The sequence below is a fragment of the Natator depressus genome, chromosome 23 (genome assembly GCF_965152275.1).
Source record: "Natator depressus isolate rNatDep1 chromosome 23, rNatDep2.hap1, whole genome shotgun sequence".
Classification (NCBI taxonomy): Eukaryota; Metazoa; Chordata; order Testudines; family Cheloniidae; genus Natator; species Natator depressus.
Genome location: NC_134256.1, coordinates 1,273,805 through 1,292,352, shown reverse-complemented (window position 1 = coordinate 1,292,352; position 18,548 = coordinate 1,273,805). Strand labels below are relative to the sequence as shown.

Here is an 18,548-nt window from a genome sequence, read left to right as displayed (position 1 = left end):
GCCGGCCGGGCGCGAGGACACGGCGGGGGAGGGGCACAGCCGGCGGGGGAGGTGCTCTCACCCGCCGCGTGGGCGGGGCCGGGCGGGGAGTGGGCGGGGCTGAAGGGAGGGACCGGCTCCGCCCCCCCAGCACCTCCCACCGCTAGAGGGAGCTGCCCGACCGGAGGGAGCTGGCCCCGCCCCTCTAAGGCCTTAAAGGGCCACGCACCCCATTGAGCCTCCGCCCCACAGCGCAGGGTGGGCAACCCCACTGGGTATATGGGGTGAGCGGGGGAGGGGTTAACCCCCATTGGGTACGTGGGGTGACTGGGGGAGGTGTTAACCCCCACTGGGTATATAGGGCGAGCGGGGGAGGGGTTATCCCCCATTGGCTATATGGGGCGAGTGGAGGGGGTTAACCCCCAGTGATTACCTGGAGCAAGTGGGGGAGGGGTTAACCCCCTCCACTCGCCCCATATAGCCAATGGGGAATAACCCCTCCCTCAGTCACCCCACGTACCCAATGGGGGTTAACCCCTCCCCGACTTGCTCCAGGTAATCCCTGGGGGTTAACCCCCACTGGGTACGTGGGGCGAGCGGGGGAGGGGTTAACCCCCATTGGGTATGTGGGGCCAGCGGGGGAGGGGTTAACCCCCCGTTGTTTCGCGGGGCGAGCGGGGGAGGGGTTAACACACACCTGCGGTCACACTCCAGTGCAAAGCAGGCAGGAAACAGGCCATTCTGATCCAGTTCCAGGGGGACCTGAGGTGACCAAATCCCAACCGAGCCATCGCTGTGGGTCTACAGGCCCAGTGCTTCGGCTGAGAACCGGTTCCCGGGTGAGCCGGACCCTGGCTGCCTCGTCAGCAGTTCCGGGGAAAGCGACAGAGCTGCAGCTGCTGGCAAGGCAGAGTCGGGCAACACTTTTTTGGTGAATAATAAATTGTGGAAATTGTATTTTTGTGTCTCTGAAACTTCACGAATTTGAGCTGAATTCGGCAAATAGCGAGAAATTAAAAATATGAGAGAAAAATTCTAAAAAGTCAAAATGCTTCAATTCAGCCATTTTGCAAAGAAATGCCCCGACTTTTCAACAGCTTTGCATTTTGCAATTCAGCTGTTTGGAAAAAAGAAAGTGGGAAACACCCAAAGCCGACCCAAAGTGAGAACTGGAGAAAAATGACAGCTTGAACAAAACATTGGGTTTGACCCAACAGACTTTTCTTGGTCCTGGGGAGAAAACCCGACCCGTACAGTTTTGCTTAGAACCGTGGTTTGGTTTTCTGGGTTCAGGCCGATCTGCTCAGCTCTCCGCTCCCTGCCGTTCTCCTTCAGCAGCGGGAAAGCGCTTGCGGAACCCGTCCAACGGGATTTACTGTAGACAGGAGCCAGGCGTCCGGGCTGCAGTTTGAACCTGGCAACCACGTGCAGGGACACTGCCCCCTAGGAAGGGATCTGCGATGTGGGGTTCTGCTGACCCCAGGCACAGGGACTGACACAGGGCCCAGGGTACCACTTGAGTCCTGCTGGGGTTGGCAATGTTGGTATTACTGGGACCCCCATTGTGCCAGGCGCTGCAAAGACCCTGACCGAGATCAGGGCCTCTGTGGTGCCAGGTGCTGCACAGACCCCGACTGAGATCAGGGCCCCATTGTGAAGGCACTGCACAGACACAGAGCCAGAAGCAGTCCCTGCCCTGAAGAACTCACGGCCGGAACGGACAAAGGGGAAACTGAGGCCCAGAGAGAGACAGGGACTTGCCCAAAGTTACACAGGGACAGTGGCAGGAATAGACCCCAGGTGTCCTGAGGCCCAGTGTCCCATCCACGAGACCACGCTGCCTCCCCAAGCCGAGAGGACGGGTTGTCCAAGGAGCAGGCTGCTGCTAGAAGGAATGATTCCGCTACCAGGGCGGGGGCTGCAGTAAAAGCACCTAGCATTTCGGCTGAGCAAAGCCGTTCATCTCTGTGGTAACTGCAAATCGCTTTGCGCCCTGAGGATTAACAGCTGGCCGGCACCTGGCTCCCCGGCACGGCTCCCGTGCTGCAGGGCCAGGGCCTGCTGTTATTAGAGCCAGTCTGGTGTCTTGTCTGCCGCAGGAGCCTGCGGGGGCTGCCTGGCAGCCCCCTGTGTCTATGAACCCACTCCTCACCCCTTCTGAGACATGATCCCCTCAGGGCTGGCCTGGAGTGGGGCTCAGGAGACTGGCTCAGGTGTGGGGCTCAGAAGACCAGCTCCAGTTCCTGGCACTGACCCGGCAGTTTGCTGAGCCCCATCCCCCTCTGTCGGATGAAGGTGACAATCCTTCCTTGATCTTACCTTTGCGCTCCCTCCCCCTGACTTTGGGGATGGCCCGGGGCCCGCTCGGCCCTCTGTGGGCCCTGGGAATGGGAGAAGGATGAGAGCACGGCATGCCCCCACCACACCCTGATCTGCCCCAGCCCCTGGGAGCATGGCTGCTGGCTGTCCAGGTTTTCCTAGGATCGCCCTCAGGTGGAGGCAGCTGTCCTGGGAACCTGTTGGGGTGCCCAGTGCACACTGCTAGCTGCCAGGTGGGTGGGCTCAATGCTCACCCCAGGCTTTTGTACCTCAGAGGGGGCAGCCCAAAGTGGCTGCAAGGCCCACGGCCAGGGAGTCTCTGGTGGATGGTCCAGGCCACTTCATGCTGTCTGAGTGGCATGGCCGCTGCCTCCTTGGGGCTAACAACATCACCAGCATCCCCTGGATTTTCCTGCACCTCACTTAATGCCAAGGGAAGAGTTTCCCCATAACCAGCCGTCCCTCTCGCCACAGCCTCCTGCTCAACTGTCACCACCCGCGTCCTTTGGCTCGAGCGGTTTGAAAATTGTCCCTCGCCCCCTCTGGTGAACCTCAAAAAATACCCCCAGGGTGAGACACCAGCAAGCGATTGGACAGGGACAAATGTTGGTGAAATCGTGGGGAAAGAGGAGATTTTATGCACATCATGAGGTGAATGTGGCCAGTCCTGGAAGGACCTGGGATGCAGGTCATAACCAGCTGCCACAAATGAGTGGCTAGTTATGACCCAGCGATTCTTTGGTAGCCCTCCTGGGTCTTCTAACAGCTGCAGGGCGACTGACCGCCCCTCACTGGGGAAAAATAACAAGTCCGACTGCAGAGCACTGGTTCCCCAAATCTGGGAGGGGGCTGTCCTGGAAAAATGAGTGCACCGGTGACATACCCAGCAAAGCAGACAGGGGACAGATACTTAGAGATTTGGTTACCATTCATTCAGTACCCAGAGCATGCTCACCCGCACACACCCCAGCTCCCCTGCCTAGGCCTCTCGGCACACCTGGCTTGTTAAATGCGGGAGCAGCGATTTCACTCAGTCTAATAAACCAGTAGAAATGCTCTGACCTGGGGCGTGTAAAGAGGCTCACTCCGTGACCTGGCGACACTCTGCTAAGCACAGATCCAGCAATGACACCGCTGCAAACTAGGTCCTGTCACCGGTTCACACCTCCTACAGAAAGACACGGTTGAAAATCTCTGCGCATCCTCTGGAGGAGGGGGGAGAGCCTGGAAAGGTTTTGAGGTGCCTGCCTCAGCTGCCCTGGTTCTGCTCTTGGGACAAGCCGGGAGACACGCGTAGCAGCGTTCGCATGAGCTCGGACAGCGGGCAGGGGATTGCCCTCTTTTAAAGCAGGTTTAAGATACGTGATGAATTTGCGAGCTCTTTGGCGCCAGGCCTGTGTCTGGGCGGCCCCTGGCACAGTGGGGGCCCAGATTGCAGTCAGGGTCTGTGCAGCGCCTGGCACAATGGGGGTCCTGATCGGGGGGCGGGGGTGTTGCCGTCCTACTGGATTAATAAGTAAATTAAGACAAGGTTTCAGCAAAAATGCTCTGTCCCCCTCCCCCAAGTGTGAAAAGTCCATTCATCAAATGAAGTAAAAGGGCAAACTACAGCTAGTGACCCAGGCTGGGGTTTGTCTAAGTGGATGAAGGGGACGATGCACCCAAAGCCCATGGACCATCCTCAGCACCGAACTCGCTTTGGCTGCCCAGGAAGTGTTTGTCCCATGCTTTGCAGCCATGCAACCCATTATTAACTGATGGTGCAAGCCAGGGGCCAGGGCCTGAGCATCACAGCAGAGCTTTGGGCCAGTGACCAGCCCCCAGCGGGGTCCCGCCGCACCGCCCCAGCCGCTCAGCTCTGGCGCTGACAGGCTGATGGATCCCCCCATTAAAGGATTGCAGAGGGAAGTCTGTGCCGTTGGGAATCGGCATGACCCGGCTAATCCGCGCCTGGCTCATCCGGCCGTCTGGGGCAGCATGCGGCGCCCTGCTCCCCCTCCCCGTGGTGCCAGAGGCCGATGGGGGGCGGGGGGGAGTTTGGCTGCTCTGGTCGGATCCAGCCTAAGGAGAGATTTTGGTGCCCCCCTCAACTCCCCCAGGCTAGCAGAGACAAACAGCTCAGACAGCTCAGTCCCTGCACACAGTCCGGCCCGCCCTCCCCTCCCTCTCATGCTTTTACCCTGAGCCTAATTAGTAATTAGCGGAAGGAAGGAGCCATCTGGGGGCTGCCCAGCAGTAATCTACCCACCGGGAGAAAAATCCCTAATTTACACCAAAGTGTGGGCGGGGGTGGGGGGAACCCCTGGGAGGCCAAACAGGGTGGAGCAGGATGGACCCGTGCCCGGCTCTCCTGTCGGATGGCCCGCCGCACGAGCTGGCAGGCGTGGCATGGAGCGACTGCCCGGGGGGAATACCAGAGCAGCATAGGAGACGAAGGGGGCTCTGGCACCGGACACTGGGTTCAGTGCCTCCCTCTGCCTGGCCGTGTTCATGCTTTCTTCCCCACCCGCCCCACGCCCCCAAACGCAACAGCAGCTACTGGAGTTCAAGAAATGTCTCTATTCCCCCAGCCCCCTCGCTGTTCTAACCAGTGGAGCCCACTCCCCTCCCAGAGCTGGGGAGAGAACCCAGGAGTCCTGGCTCCCAGCCCCCCCTGCTCTAACCATGAGACCCCACTCCCCTCCCAGAGCTGGGGAGAGAACCCAGGAGTCCTGGCTCCCAGCTCCCCACCTCACTTTGCACAGGTATAAATCATGGCTGTGTAAACTGTGACAGTGCAAATCACCGTGCCCTGGTGCAAACTGTGCCTTTACGAGGGCTTGGCACCACTGCCAGCTCAAACCCCAGGGGAGGTAGGTCCTGGATTCTTGCCCCTGCAGCTACCCCAGGGGCCTGGCTGTGGCTGAGGGGGGTGCAGCGCCCCCTGCTGTTAATCTGCTTTATCACAGGGTGCACCGGGCAACCAGCGGTACCCACAGTTGGGCCGTGCCTTTGCTGTTGCCAGGGAGATGCCCGGCTGGGAGATGCCGGTCTGCTCAGTGAGCAGATCTGTCTGGGGTGCAAAGGAGCCTGGGGGGGGGAGACTTGCTGGGGGGTGGGGCCCAGAGATGGGGCGGGATCGGGAATTGGGGGCAAGAACGTGATGTCAGCATCTGAATCCCAATCGATCCATCAGGCTAGGTATCCTAGTGGCGAGGGGCCAGCTACGGGACACGACCCACGGTGGAGGGGGCAGCCCCAGGGCTAACAGGGTGTGTGCAAGGCCAGGCTGGGCGGAGCATCTGCTGCCCTGCCCCATGCAGGGCCATGTCCATCACTGCAGAGCGAGGATGGGGAGACCCGGGCGCCAGGAAATGAACCGGAGGCTCTGTCCTGGCGCTGGCAGGAATGGGGAGCTGCGGGGGGAGGGGCTAGTTGGGACCGGACAGGCCCATAAACTATTGTACTTAACACAGAACTACATTAATTATTAATAATTAATAGGCAGAGTATCTTGGTGCCTAGGAATCCCAGGCCCCCCACTGCGCCAGGCACTGTACATTTCTATTGCTATTAGGTGTATTACGGTAGCAGCACCCCAGCCCAGGTCCAGCCCCTCCACACTGCGCCAGGCACTGTGCATTTCTATTGCTATTAGGTGTATTACGGTAGCACCACCCCAGCCCAGGTCCAGCCCCCCCCCCCCCCCCGCGCCAGGCACTGTGCATTTCTATTGCTATTAGGTGTGTTACATAGCACCACCCCAGCCCAGGTCCAGCCCCCCACACACACTGCGCCAGGCGCTGTACATTTCTATTGCTATTAGGTGTATTACGGTAGCACCACCCCAGCCCAGGGCCAGGCCCCCCACTGCACCAGGTGCTGGACAGACACACACCAGGAAACTGACAATCTAGCCCTTGCCTAATGACCCTAAGTACGTGCTAATTAGTACAGAGTGATCCTTGCTTTTGCATTACATGATGATGTTCCCTGGTTTCTGGCAGGCGGGGGAGGGAAGAGGGACTATTTTCTCTTGTGGATGGATACCTCCACGGCCACGGGTCCTTTGGTCGGGGCTGGGTGATGTCACAATGCTGCGGTGCTGGCCATGGGGCCGCAGCCGCGCGGGCAGGTGAAGCTGGTGCCCCTGGCGCGGCCGCCCATGGTGCCCCGGGGGGCCGGGGGCCGGGACGAGCCTGCCCGTACACCGGCGGTGCTGGGCTGAGCTTCGGGAGCAAGGCCGGGGCCCCTTCGCGGCCAGCGGAAAAGGGGGGTGCCAGGCGGGCCGCCCCAGGCCGCGCGGGAACCTGACCCCCAAGGTCACAAGCCAGGGGCAGATGCCGCTGACCCCCCTAGTGTGTCCTGTCCTCTTCTGCTGGGAGGGGCTTTCACCCCGCACCCCCCCGGCCCAACGGCATCACCCACAAAGATCTCTGTGCGCCTGAGAGACCAGAATAAACGTCTCACGCTGAGAGCGAACAGGGCGCCGGCTGGCTCGGGGGGGCGGGGCACGGGGCCTGTCCCCTCTGGGGGGCGCCGGCTCCCATCCGGCCCTAGGGCAGGGACTGGCTGGTTCAGGGGGGCGGGGAATGGGGCACGGGGCCTGTCCCCTCTGGGGGGCGCCGGCTCCCATCCGGCCCTAGGGCAGGGACTGGCTGGTTCAGGGGGATGGGGAATGGGGCACGGGGCCTGTCCCCTCTGGGGGGTGCTGGCGCCTGTCTAGCCCCAGGGTGGGACTGGCTGGCTCGGGGCGGGGGGGAGGGGGCAGGAAATGGGGCACGGGGCCTGTCCCCACTAGGGGGCGCCAGCCCCGGACCAGCCCCAGGGCGGGGACTGTCTGGCTCGGGGCGGGGGGGACAGGAAATGGGGCACGGGGCCTGTCCCCACTAGGGGGTGCCAGCCCCGGACCAGCCCCAGGGCGGGGACTGGCTGGCTCGGGGCTGGGGAGGGGGCAGGGAATGGGGCACGGGGCCTGACCCCACTAGGGCGTACTGACCATGGAAGCTCTCCGGGCAGCACCTGCTCTCCAGCTAGAGAATCCCAGCAGGGAATTCGCACCGGTTCCCAGGCTGGTCTGAGCTGCTGCTTCTCCCCGACGTCACCTCCTGGCTTCTGCAGTCGCCCGGGATAAGCCGCCCCACACCAGCGCTGCCATGTTGGGAGCTGCCAGGATCATCCCCACATGGAAGAACCTGAAATCTCAGATCTCCCAAAAGCTGCAGATGCCAAAGGTAACGGGGTGAGGGCTGGGAGAAGCGGGGGGCCATTTACTGCTCCACACTGCTCCTTTCCTGTAGAGATGCACCCATAGAACCAGGCAGACACCGCAGCAGCCGGCTGATGTACAGACGCTGCACCCCCCCTTCCAGCGAGATTTGGGCCTTGGTTCCAACAACGCTGCCTGGGTCTGCAGAGAGCCTGAGCCTGTCGCTCGGAGAAGGGAGAGCTGCCCTGAGCGTGACAGACATCGCCAGGTTCTCCAGGGAGCTGGAGGGGAGAGGTGCCATGGCCGGGGGGGGGGGGTCCTGCTCCACCCTCCTCTGGGGTTCCATCGCTGGCAATAACCTGCACCCCCTCAGCCCCCAAGGTGGCAGGCCCATGCTGGTCGGAGCCGGCTGCACCTGCGGTCACAGGCGCCAGGACAAATCGCCCTCACTGTCCTTCCTTCCTACGCAGGAGCTGCCCAAGGCGGCGCCCGGGACGCCGGTGGTGCTGAGCGACAGACCCTCCCTTGTGTACCGGGCCAGCCGCCACCCTCACCTCATGCCCCGCATCTGCTTCTACCCGACTGCCACCGCCAACATCTTCGTCTGCTTCTCCTGGGGGGGCCCGGGGGTGAAACAGGACCAGGTGAGACCCCCACCTGAGGTGCGCCTGGGGGATTGGTGCCCCTCATGCCCTCCACCACGATCTGCCGCATGGGGGGCTGCGTCCTCCACCTCTTGCCCTTGCCCCAGGGAAAGTGGCTGGGGGAGCCTGAAATGCTGTGATCAGGGCCCTCTGCTCCCAGCCCCCTGTTCTAACCCCACTGACTCCTCTCCCCGCCCCCAGCTCAGAGCAGAACCCAGGAGTCCCGACCTCCCTGCTCAGCCCACACTGGGAGTCAGACAACCGGCATCTGACTGTCAGGAAGGCACTTCCCCCGTGCCTCGGTTTCCCCACCAGTCCTGTCCTCAGAGGAGCAGCTGCATCACTTGTCTCTCACGTCCCCGGCTCTGACTCTGTGAGGGGAGCTGCTGGAGAAGCAGGAGCCGTTTCGAACAAGGCACATTTTCCATCCAACCTCCGCCTGCCTTGCTCACCCCAAACCATTTTCGAAACGTTTCCTTCGCAGAAACTGCCCCCGCTCCAGTACGAACAGGGTGGGGTGCACTACACCGAGACACCGTCACTGCCGATGGCAAGGGGGGGAAAAATAAATGCAGAAAACGGTGCAAAAAAGGGCAAATGCCACCAACCCCCGATCATTCCCCCACAACTCACCCCCAAGTTTCACGTTTGGAAAAAAGCTGATTTGGTTAAAAACCCTAAACCTTCGGGTGGAGAAGTTCGAGCGGCTCCATCGACTATTGACACTAAACCGCCAAGCCTTGACTAGGGACGGGGATTCCCAACGGGGGCCACGCACCGAGCCTCGGCCGGCGCTCACCAGCGATGGCACCCAGCTGCCGAGGGCCAGTGACTCAGCGCTGAGAACGGATCAGCAGCTGCCACCCGCTCTTATCGCCAGGCGATTGGCAATGGCTGGGCACCGATTGCTGGCTCGCGCCCATCGGCCAGCACAGACGGCATTTCCGCGGGCTCTGCTCATCGCTGGCTGGGCGCCGGCTGGGGGTGGAGAGCCCCTCACTGATCGCCGATGGTTGATGATCAATTATGACAGCCATGCTTGGGCCTTAGGGCAGGGTTAGGGCCCCTCCTATGCACACACACATGCTCGGCCCTGTCGTGCAAGGCACTGTACACACACGTACACACGCAGGGCCCTGTCGTACAAGGTGCTGTACACACATGTACACACGTAGGGCCCTGTTGTCTGAGGCACTGTACACACACATAGGGCCCTGTCGTGCAAGGCGCTGTACACACACATACACATCCATAAGGCCCTGTCGTGCGAGGTGCTGTGAACGCAGGCAGAGCCCTGTCGTGCAAGGTGCTGGACATGCATGCACGCACAGCTTACCTGCTCTGCTCCCCTGCCCTGATGATGCACGCCCCCGCAGGCCCGGGTCTGGCTGCAGCACACTGCAGACAAGAGCGCGGTGGTGGAGAAGGACGTCCCCATGGCCCAGCGGGTGAAGGTGCTGCAGGTCTCCCACGTGCCCAGCCTGCGCCTGCTGGTCACCTACTGCGATGACCTGCACCTGCGGCTCTTCGGGGACCACAGCCAGGGCCTGCGGCTCCTCGCGGCCGTCCGCTGCCCGCACTCCGTCACCAGCATGTGCTACAACCCGGAGACGGGCGAGCTGGTCACGGGGGCCATCGGCGCCCTCAGCTTCTGGGCCTTCAGCCCGGGGCCTGTGCCAGGCCTGAGCATCTCGTGGGCGGTGAGAGTGGCCGGCGGAGAGTTCGTGCACTGCCTGAGTGTGGAGCGGGACGCGCGGGCGCTGGTGGCCCTCTGCGAGAGCACCATCCGGCTCTACGACTGCCAGCGCCGGGCCGAGACCCGGGCCTTCCAGCTCAGCCAGGGCGTCTCCCTCACCTGCTGCTCCGCCCACGGGCCCCAGGGCCACCTGTACGTGGGCGACCTGGCCGGGCAGGTCAAGCTGTGGAGCCTGGAGACGGGGTGCCAGGAGCGGCAGTTCAAGGCCCACCTGAGCGCCGTGACCAGCGTGGTGTGCCGCCCGGCCGCGCACACCCTGCTGACGGCGTCGCTGGACGGGCTGCTCAAGGAGTGGGGCCTAGGCACCTGCGAGCCGCTGCGCCGGCTGGCCTTGGGCGAGCCTGTCTTCCAGCTGGGCTTGGTCACCGAGAGCGTGCTCTACTGCCGGTCTCAGTTCAGCTTCTCCCTCCATGCCCTGCGCAGCTTCTACCGGCTCTTCAACGCCACCGGCTCCGGCCTGCGCAGGCTGGCCCGGGTAACCTGTGGCCCCGGCAGAGCCCGCATCCTGGCCACCACTGAGGATGGGGTGACCCGCTTCCTCTCGCCCGTCACCGGGGAGCTGCTCCTCCTCACCTGGCCCTTCCACCGGCTGGAGAAGGCCCTGGACTACGCCTACGACCCGGAGCGGGAGGAGCTGGTGGTGGCCGTGGGGACGGCCGACGTCTATGTCCTGGACACCACCACCTGTCCCTGCCCGGCCAAGTACATCCTGCGCACCACGGAGAACAGAGACGACAAGGTGCTGTGCTTGGCCTTCTGCCGTCTGGGCCTGGGCACCCAGCCCGCTGGCTTCGTGTTCAGCGGGCACCAGAGCGGGCACGTGCGCCTGGTCTCCCAGCATGCCCACCACCTGGCGGAGCAGCAGATCCACAAAGGGGCGGTGGGCGCCCTGTGTAGCCTCTCGGCCTGCGCGGACATGTCCTACTGCTCCCCGGAGTCCAACTTCCTCTGCTCCTACGGCGCGGACGAGCGGATCGTGCTGTCCAACGTGGGCCTGACGGGCAGCGAGCTGGCGCTCCGGCCCCTGGTCGTCATCCCCAGCACCGACTGCCGGATCCAGAGCCTTCTGCTGCTGCCAGGCTACCTCTGTGCCCTGACCGAGCAGAACCGGCTCAGGCTCTGGAGACAGGCCGCCCTGGTGCCCAGGAAGATCAACCCTTACTGGCTGGAGACCTGCCCCCTGCACTCCTGTGCCATCACCTCCTTGGACTACTGCCACCCGCTGCGGCTGCTGCTGACGGGTGCCGCGGACGGCTCGGTGCGGGTGTGGTCCCTGACGGGCGTCCTGCTGGTGGACTTCGACACCAGCCTGAAGTTCAGCTGTGTTTGCTTCTCCAGCCTGTGGGGTGACCTGCTGGAGGGCTGCGGCACCAACATCTACTTCGTCTCCTGCCTGGAGTACCTGCCCCACAGGCACCTCAAGGCGCTGGCTGCCCGGAGGGTGGGGGACGACGTAGTCGAGGACCCCCTGCCCTTCCTCCCCAACTTCCTCCTGTCCTTCGACACGGTCTTTGTGCCCAGGTACCTCTGGGCGGGCGAGAAGTCCAAGTGCTACGAAGGCATGGAGGCCCTCACCAGCCACCGGGAGGTCACGGTGGTCAAGAGCGTGCCCAGGGTGGTAGCCAGTGCCAAGACAGAGAGAGGTGCCTCTCCTGGCTCAGAGGGCCCCGCCAGGGCGCCGGAGCTCGCTCCCAATTTCCGGCCCGCTCGGACACGCACCAAGAGGCCCGTGCCCTCTCCGGTGGAGCCACCCGGCAGCGAGGAGCCCCAGGCGCCCGGGAAGCCAGCACTGCAGCTCCAGAAGCATTTCCTGCCAGAGGGGCCGGGGCCCATCAGGCCGGATGGCTATGTCTCCAACTCCGTCATCAGGGCCTGGCTCTGGCCGCTGGGCACGCCCCCGCACCTCCAGTGCTCCCTCAAGGTGACCCCGCGCCGGCGGCTGCCGCCGCGGAAGCCAGCCCCAGTCCAGGAGCCGGCGGCGTCCCGGTGGCGGGAGGAGCCGGCAGAGAAGGGGAAGGCCGAGCAGAAGCTGCAGGACCAGCCCACGTCCTTCGTGGACACAGAGCTGCCCCAGGATGTGCTGGCCGAGATCGCGGCCAAGAACTGGCTGAGGCACAAGCCCAGCGAGCTGACGCTGGCGGCCGTCCTGCGGGCCGTGCTGGGCCAGCTGGACGACGTGCCGCTCTCCGGCTACTGCCTGTGCACGGCCGCCCTGGTGCAGATCAGCCAGGCCTACGTGCTGCCCCCCCTGCTGCAGGCCGAGGCCGCCGCCCGCCTCTACCAGGGCACCTCCAGCGAGAACGGGCAGATGCGGCGGGCGGCCTGGGAGACCCTGGGCGAGATGGAGCTGCTGAGCCGCAGGGATGTGGTGCCGCTGGCCCAGGCCCTGCTGGACCCGGACAGGCAGGTGCGGGACCAGGCCCGCTCGCTCATCACCGCCGTCGCCGGCATCCCCGACAAGTTCGTCCTCCGGAAGGCAATCAAGGGGCAGGCCACGCCCGCCAAGGAGCAGCCGTGAGTGCCCCCGGGGCCCGTCCTTCCCTCTCCGCCCCCCGGTTCACGGTCACACTCAGGCCCCTCTGTGCCAAGCGCTGGCGGGACCGGCCCTGTGGGAATCCCCCTGCAGACAAGTCTCCCCAGGCGGTGTGGGGCTGGCATGAGGGCCCTGCTCCCAGCCCCCAGTGGAGGGGGTGGGGCGGGGCGGGAGCATGGCTGGAGGGTGCTGCACTGTGGCTATTCTTTGTCTCCCCTCCCCGGGCTCATAGGGGTGGATCAGGGCCATAGCTGGGTCACGCTGCACTGTGGCGAGTCTCTGCCCCATCCCCCCCAGGACCCCTGGGGTGAATGTGAGTTAGAGCAGCCCTGAGGCTGCTCTTAGTGCCCATGGGGCAGGACAGGACCTGGAAGATGGGAAGCAGAAATGGAGCAGAAAGCCACCGTAACCCCACGTGCAGGGCGAGGGGAGCCAACGGCTGCTGCAGGTCGGTGCCTGGGCCCGTTAAAGCAGCTGAGCGACTCCACCAGACCGTGCAAGGACGGGCTGGCTTTCCTAGCCCCACTCCCGCTGTCAGCGACTGGGACTCCGCACTGACCCGGGCAGGGGATGGGGTCCCAGCAGGCTAGACCCACCTCGAGTGACATCAGATGCAGGCTGGCGCTGGGCTCCCCCCGCCAAGCCCCTCACCCCGCTTTCTCCGCTCTGCCTGCCCTAGGCCCGTCACTATCAGCGGGGTGTATGTGCCGTACGGGCTGGAGCCACCAGGGCCTGAGGCAGAGGGGCTGGGGTGGGCGCCAGCCCCGCTCAGCCTCACAGAACTGGAGATCCTCCTGGCTCAAGTGGAGACCAGGCTGACGGACAACCTGCACCTGGCGGACGAGTGCCTGGAGCCCAGGGCCAGGGGCCAGGGACCTGGCATCCAATGGCTCCAGGCGTCAGAGCTGCTGGCCGCAGAGGCAGGTGGTGTGGAGCCGACCCAGGGCCCGGCCAAGAGGCTGCAGCTCTTTGAGCAGACCCAGCTGCCCAGGAGCTCTGGTACGTCCAGCTGGAGCCAGGGGGGCCAACTCCCCTCTCCCCCCACTGGAGCCCCGGGGGGGCAAAGGGACACTCCCTCACACTCACCAGCAGCCCGAGGGGCGCGCTGTTCCCCAGAGCAGGGCGTGTCTGCAGGCCCGGCCTTGCCAGGGGGGCACCCCCTGCCATCGGGGGGGAGGGCTGAGTGTCAGGGTGCCCCCCCCCACTGCCAGTCTGACCCCGTCTCCACCCCGCCCAGGTGCAGCCATAGACGCCCCTGGCACGAAGAAGCAGAGCCCGCCACAGGACGAGCTGCCCCAGATCCAGCCCAGGGCCCAGCGGCTCACGGCCCCCATTATGGTGCCGAGTGGCGAGGGGCTGGGCCCCGGCAGCGAGGAGCTGGGCCCCGGCAGCGAGGAGCTGGGCCCCGGCAGCGAGGGGCTGGGCCCCGGCGGCGAGGCGGAGAGACAGCAGCGCCCAACCGGCACCCCGGGCGGCCTGTCCCCCAAGGTGCCCACGGTCAAGCTGCCCAAGGTGAGGCAGGCTCCCCTGGGCCCGCGCCAGGACCCACGCACCAAGCTCTACCAGGAGACACTCAAGAGGCAGATGCTGCAGAAGCAGCAGCCGGGAGAGCCCCTGTCCTGGCAGCCGAGCCAGCCCTTGGCCCAGGCCATGCGCCCCGAGTCCTCCGACCCCTTCCTCATCAACCCCAGTCGCCAGTACGGCCCCGACAGCGCCCACTGGCGCGACGACCTCTGCAAGCTGCTCACCCTGCGCGTCGCCCCCTCGGCCAACGACCGCAGGACCCTGGAGGAGCTGCTGGCGTCCGCCCGCCTGGCCCTGGGCCAGCGCCCCAGCTCCTGGGGCCTCGGCAAGTCCAGCAGCTCCGTCTTCTGGGACCTGCCCGACAGCTCCTTGGCTGCCCAGGAGCTGGTGGCCAGGCTGGGCACGCACCTGGCCCAGGAGGCCAAGGGGGCCTGGGCCAAAAGGGCTGAAGGGGGCCTGGCCAAGGGGGCCCCAGCTGAGGGGGGCCTGGCTGAGGGGGCAGAGCAGGTGCCAGGCGGCAGGGCGTGCGAGGCCCCAGCAGTGCAGCAGGAAGAGCTGGCCCAGGGCAGCCCGGGGGCGGTTGCTGGGGGGGCCGAGGGGCAGGTCTGGCAGAGAATCCAGCCGTTGCTGGAGACCCTGGCCGACCCGGCCAGGCTGGAGAGCACCGACCTGGCCGAGTTGCTGGGCCGGCTCCAAGCCCTCGGGCAGTGCCCCTCCGTGGAGCACAGGGTGGCACTGGAGTCCACGCTGGCCATGGCGGCCCAGGTGCTGGGAGAGGAGGATGACGACCTGGGCAGGGCAGTGTCACTCTGCGCTCTCCTGGCCATTCCCGGGCAGCAGCTGCCCAAGGCCACCGTGTCCACGAAGCTGCTCCAGGCCCAGCCTGGCCCCGAGCCCGGCCTGGCCAAGGAGCTGCTGGCGTCCGCCCAGGCCCGGCTGCAGGCCAGCGCCGAGAGGATGGGGCAGGAGTGGGCCTGGTGGGAGCAGGTGGCCCGGCTGGGGCAGTCCAGCCTGGAGCTGGCTGCGCCCAGGGAGCGCGAGGAGGCCTGGCGCAAGACGCAGCCCCCGGCCTTGCAGCTGGGCAGAGCCCAGGCCCGGCACCAGAGGCTCCAGCAGCGTGAGCCCGGGCCCAGCAGGCCCCGGGTGCAGGAGGAGGCGGTGCCCGTGGACAGCCAGTGGGAGAAGGTCGACTTGTACCTGCCGGACCGGCCGCCGGCCGCCGGCGCCAGCGGGACCGAGGTGGGAGAGCGTCGACTGCCGAGCGAGGACAAGTTCCTGGCGCTCTACCGGGTGCTGCTCGCCCTCCAGCAGCGCCACGGGCCCTTCTCCCCGGCCTGGTGGGAGCAGTTCCACCGGCTCACCGAACTCTACAGCCTCCAGCGGCCCCTGAGCCGCGCCTTGATCCGGCAGCTGGGGGCAGCCGACCGGCACAGCGGCAAGTCCCTGCCAGGCATGGCCCAGGTCACGCAGGGGCAGAGCGAGGCCACCCTGGGCCAGCGAATCCTCTGCCAGATCCTGCACCGGGCCCCCCGGAACCCGCCCGAGCCGCCCAGCTTCCGCGGCGTCATCCCCCTCAGCTTCCAGAACAGCGTGCACAGCCTGCAGCCGCGGGGGGAGGCCCGGTTCGGGAGCGTGGCCCTGGCCTGGAGGGGGGCGCCGCAGGCCGGCCCGGGCCAGCCGCCCAAGCTGCACGTGGGGGTGGGATGAGGGGCTGGAAGGGCAGGGCTCTGGTCCGCGGCAGAGCCTGTCTGGTGAGCTAGCGGCTCTATCTTCAGCGTCAGCCCAGCGCTGCTCCCCCGGCGCCACCCCAGCAGGCCAGGGCCAGAGGGGCCCAGGGGACCCTGCGGCGCAAGGTGGCTCCGATCCCTGCCCGGAGGGCCCGCTCCAGCCGCCCTCCCCTGCGTTCGGAGCCAAGTCTGTAATAAAGCTGGTGCCACGTCACGGCCCCAGGAGACGCTGCTGCTGTTTGACTCTCCTGTTCGATACGTCGGGTGCCCTGCCCGCGTGGATCAGCTGCCTCCCGCAGCCAGGAACGGGGGGAGGGGGTCGCTGTGGCATCGACAGCACCCCGCTCTTCTGGGTGTGGGTACCCGGGCCGGGAGGCTGGCGGTGCCCAGAGGCAGAGGCCCACGGCTGGAGCTGCCCAGGCTCTATGGATGGACACTGGCAAGAGGTGACAGGCTGGCTGGACTCCGGGGAAGGATGGGCAGAAAGAAGAATTTTCTCCCTGGATCCTTCTTTGAATATTGAGGCTGGATCGCTGGCTCTGGCCTGGGGGGTGGCTGTGGGTGTGGCCGACCTGGGGCCCCAACTCAGCACGGATTCCCCCACCCACCCGGCAAGGTCCCATCAGCAGCCCCACATGGCTCAGCATGGCTGTCCCGCCCACTCCCCCCGGGGGCAGGTGGAGCCCAGGGGCAGGAAGCTGATTTCTTCCCTAGCTCACCCCATTGCGTGTGTCTGGGCTCCCCTATGTCTGTCCCTCCATCCCCAGACATCCCCAGTTGCTGCCCTTGGGCTTCCCTAGCCACCCCCGCCCATAGCTTCTGCCCTCACAGTGCCACCGCTGGGAGCAGCCTGACCCCCGCTGCTGGGTGCTGGGACCCAGCGGGTTGGAGCCGGCTGCCGGACCCGTCGGGCTGGTTTGCCACGGGCGGTGGCTGACAGGGAAACAGCCAGAGGGGGGTTGGGTGGGAGCAGCCCCGCCAGGGATGGCTCCAGAGTCACGCCTGCCTGCTGTGCGCCCGGGGCCCCCGCAGTGACCTGTCTCGGGTGCCCCCAGCCCCAGAGGGCAGCCCTGGCGGTGAGACCTCCCTCTGGGATACCCGTGGGTTGGGGTAGCCCCAGCTAGGATGTGCCAGGGGGCCCAGGCCCTGCCCCAAACTGCTGCCAGGTGGAACAAGGGGAGGCCTGGGACTCAGGACGCCTGGGATCCATCCCTGGTTCCGCGGCTGACGCCCCGTGGGACTCTGGACGGCTCCAGTCCCCCTCCCCCATGCTCTGCGTGGCGCCCTGCCCAACGCTAGGCCCCGCTCTCGGTCAGAGCCATAGCAGAGCCAGGACCAGCCCCAGGTCTCCTGGGTTCCGGCCCAGTGCCCGGCCAGCCTCCCACACCTCTGGGCTCAGCAAGCTGCCCTTCCTGCGGGCGTCCCCAGGCCAGGGAAAGCAGCAGCTGGTGCCACAGCGTGCCCAGTGTCTGCTTCCTCCGGACAAGGCCGCGGGAAAGCCAGCGGTACCGCTGGGGGGCCAGGGAGACGAGGACCAGCAAGCTCTCCTCGGCTCTGCCACACGTGGGCTGGGAACAGATTGGGGGGCAGGATGGCAGGACCCGGGAGGCCCTCTGGCCTCTACGCTTGCGGCTGCGGTAACCTCCGTGTGCCGAGAACAATAATCCTGTAATCAGCACGTTGCTCTGCCTCGTTGTTGCTAAGACACGGGAAAATCTGCCCTGGGCTCGTTCCTCCGGCACACAGGATACTGACACACCGAGCTGTTCAGGGCAGGGGCCGTCTCTCACCCTGTGCCGCGACCAGCACAACCGGGGCGCCCCCAGCCCGGTCAGGACCTCTGGGTGCTACTGTCATACCCAGAAGCAGTCATACAATACACAGCGCTTTTCTCAGCCACTGCAATGCAGCCACCTCTGGGGTGGAACGTGGCAGCTCTTCAGCGGCTGTTCAGCGACAGGGCCCAGGCAGGACTTACCTAGGGGGGAACTGCAGCTGCCTCGGGGTTGGCGGGGAGCAGCTGTTTAAACAGGGATCGCTTGCCCAGCACCGAGATGCAGCCACCTCTGGGGTGGGCCGTGACTGCTGTTCACCCGTGGTTTCCTTCCAGCGCTGGGGCTGGGCTGAGCGGCCCTCCACACCCGGATCCACGCGTGACGTAGCTCAGCGGCCGCCGTCTGGTGAACCTGGCTGGGCGGGCAGGGGAGGCCGGCGGGGGGCAGGGCGTCCCGTGGGATGCCCCTCAAGTCGCCCACGTGCCAGCTCGCCCGTCTCGACCCCGACGCTCGGGATCGTTGCCCCCCGCAGCTGGGGCGTGGCAGGGGCCTCGCGTTGACCCCGGCACGCGGCGCCCGGGGGGGGGGGGAGGCTCCGACGCCGGCGGCTCCGGGGTGCGGGGGCCGGTGGGCCGCAGCCGAGGGGCGATGGGCTGGGCGCTCTGGCAGGCCCGGCGGGGGGGGCAGTGCCGGGGGCCAGCGAAGGCACCGGGCTCTCTGGGCGCAGAGCAGGCGACTTGCCCGACCTGGCCCAGCGGCTCCCTGCAGGGACGCAGCAGCCGGGTGCTGGGCTCCCCAAACCCCCCCCCCCGCCCCAAAGACAGGGAGCCTGCCCCGAGCCCCGAGAACTACAAGTCCCAGCCTGCACCGGGGCGCTCGCCGGGTCCCTGGGCACCCCGAGACCAGCTGACGGCCGGCGGAGCGCGCGGACACCATTGGCACGGGCCGGGGAGGCGCCGGAGCGGGGCGATGCGCTGAGGGGGGGCCGCGTCCCCCCGGCCAGGGCCCCCCGCACCCCCGATCTCCGGCTGGGTGAGCGGGCGCTGCAATTCCGGGGGGGGAGGCGCTGGCCGCTGCAAAGCCAGGTGGGGGATAGAAAGGGG

The 18,548-nt window shown here is 65.9% G+C and overlaps 1 protein-coding gene across 1 annotated transcript; it reads left to right on the top strand.

Moving 5' to 3' along the window:
* The first annotated feature begins 7,438 nt into the window (after window positions 1-7,438).
* WDR87 (WD repeat domain 87) lies at window positions 7,439-15,650 on the top strand. Its single transcript, XM_074937934.1, has 5 exons — window positions 7,439-7,511; window positions 7,957-8,130; window positions 9,507-12,400; window positions 13,099-13,418; window positions 13,657-15,650. Exons 1-5 carry the CDS (start codon window positions 7,503-7,505, stop codon window positions 15,648-15,650), a joined length of 5,391 nt encoding a protein of 1,796 aa, XP_074794035.1. The 5' UTR covers window positions 7,439-7,502.
* Window positions 15,651-18,548: the final 2,898 nt, after the last annotated feature.

Excerpts from the sequence above, each read along its gene's own strand:
- WDR87 (XM_074937934.1), top strand. Across the intron at positions 12,401-13,098 it reads ACGCCCGCCAAGGAGCAGCC|GCCCGTCACTATCAGCGGGG; the intron begins GTGAGTGCCCCC and ends TGCCTGCCCTAG. Across the intron at positions 13,419-13,656 it reads CCAGCTGCCCAGGAGCTCTG|GTGCAGCCATAGACGCCCCT; the intron begins GTACGTCCAGCT and ends CACCCCGCCCAG.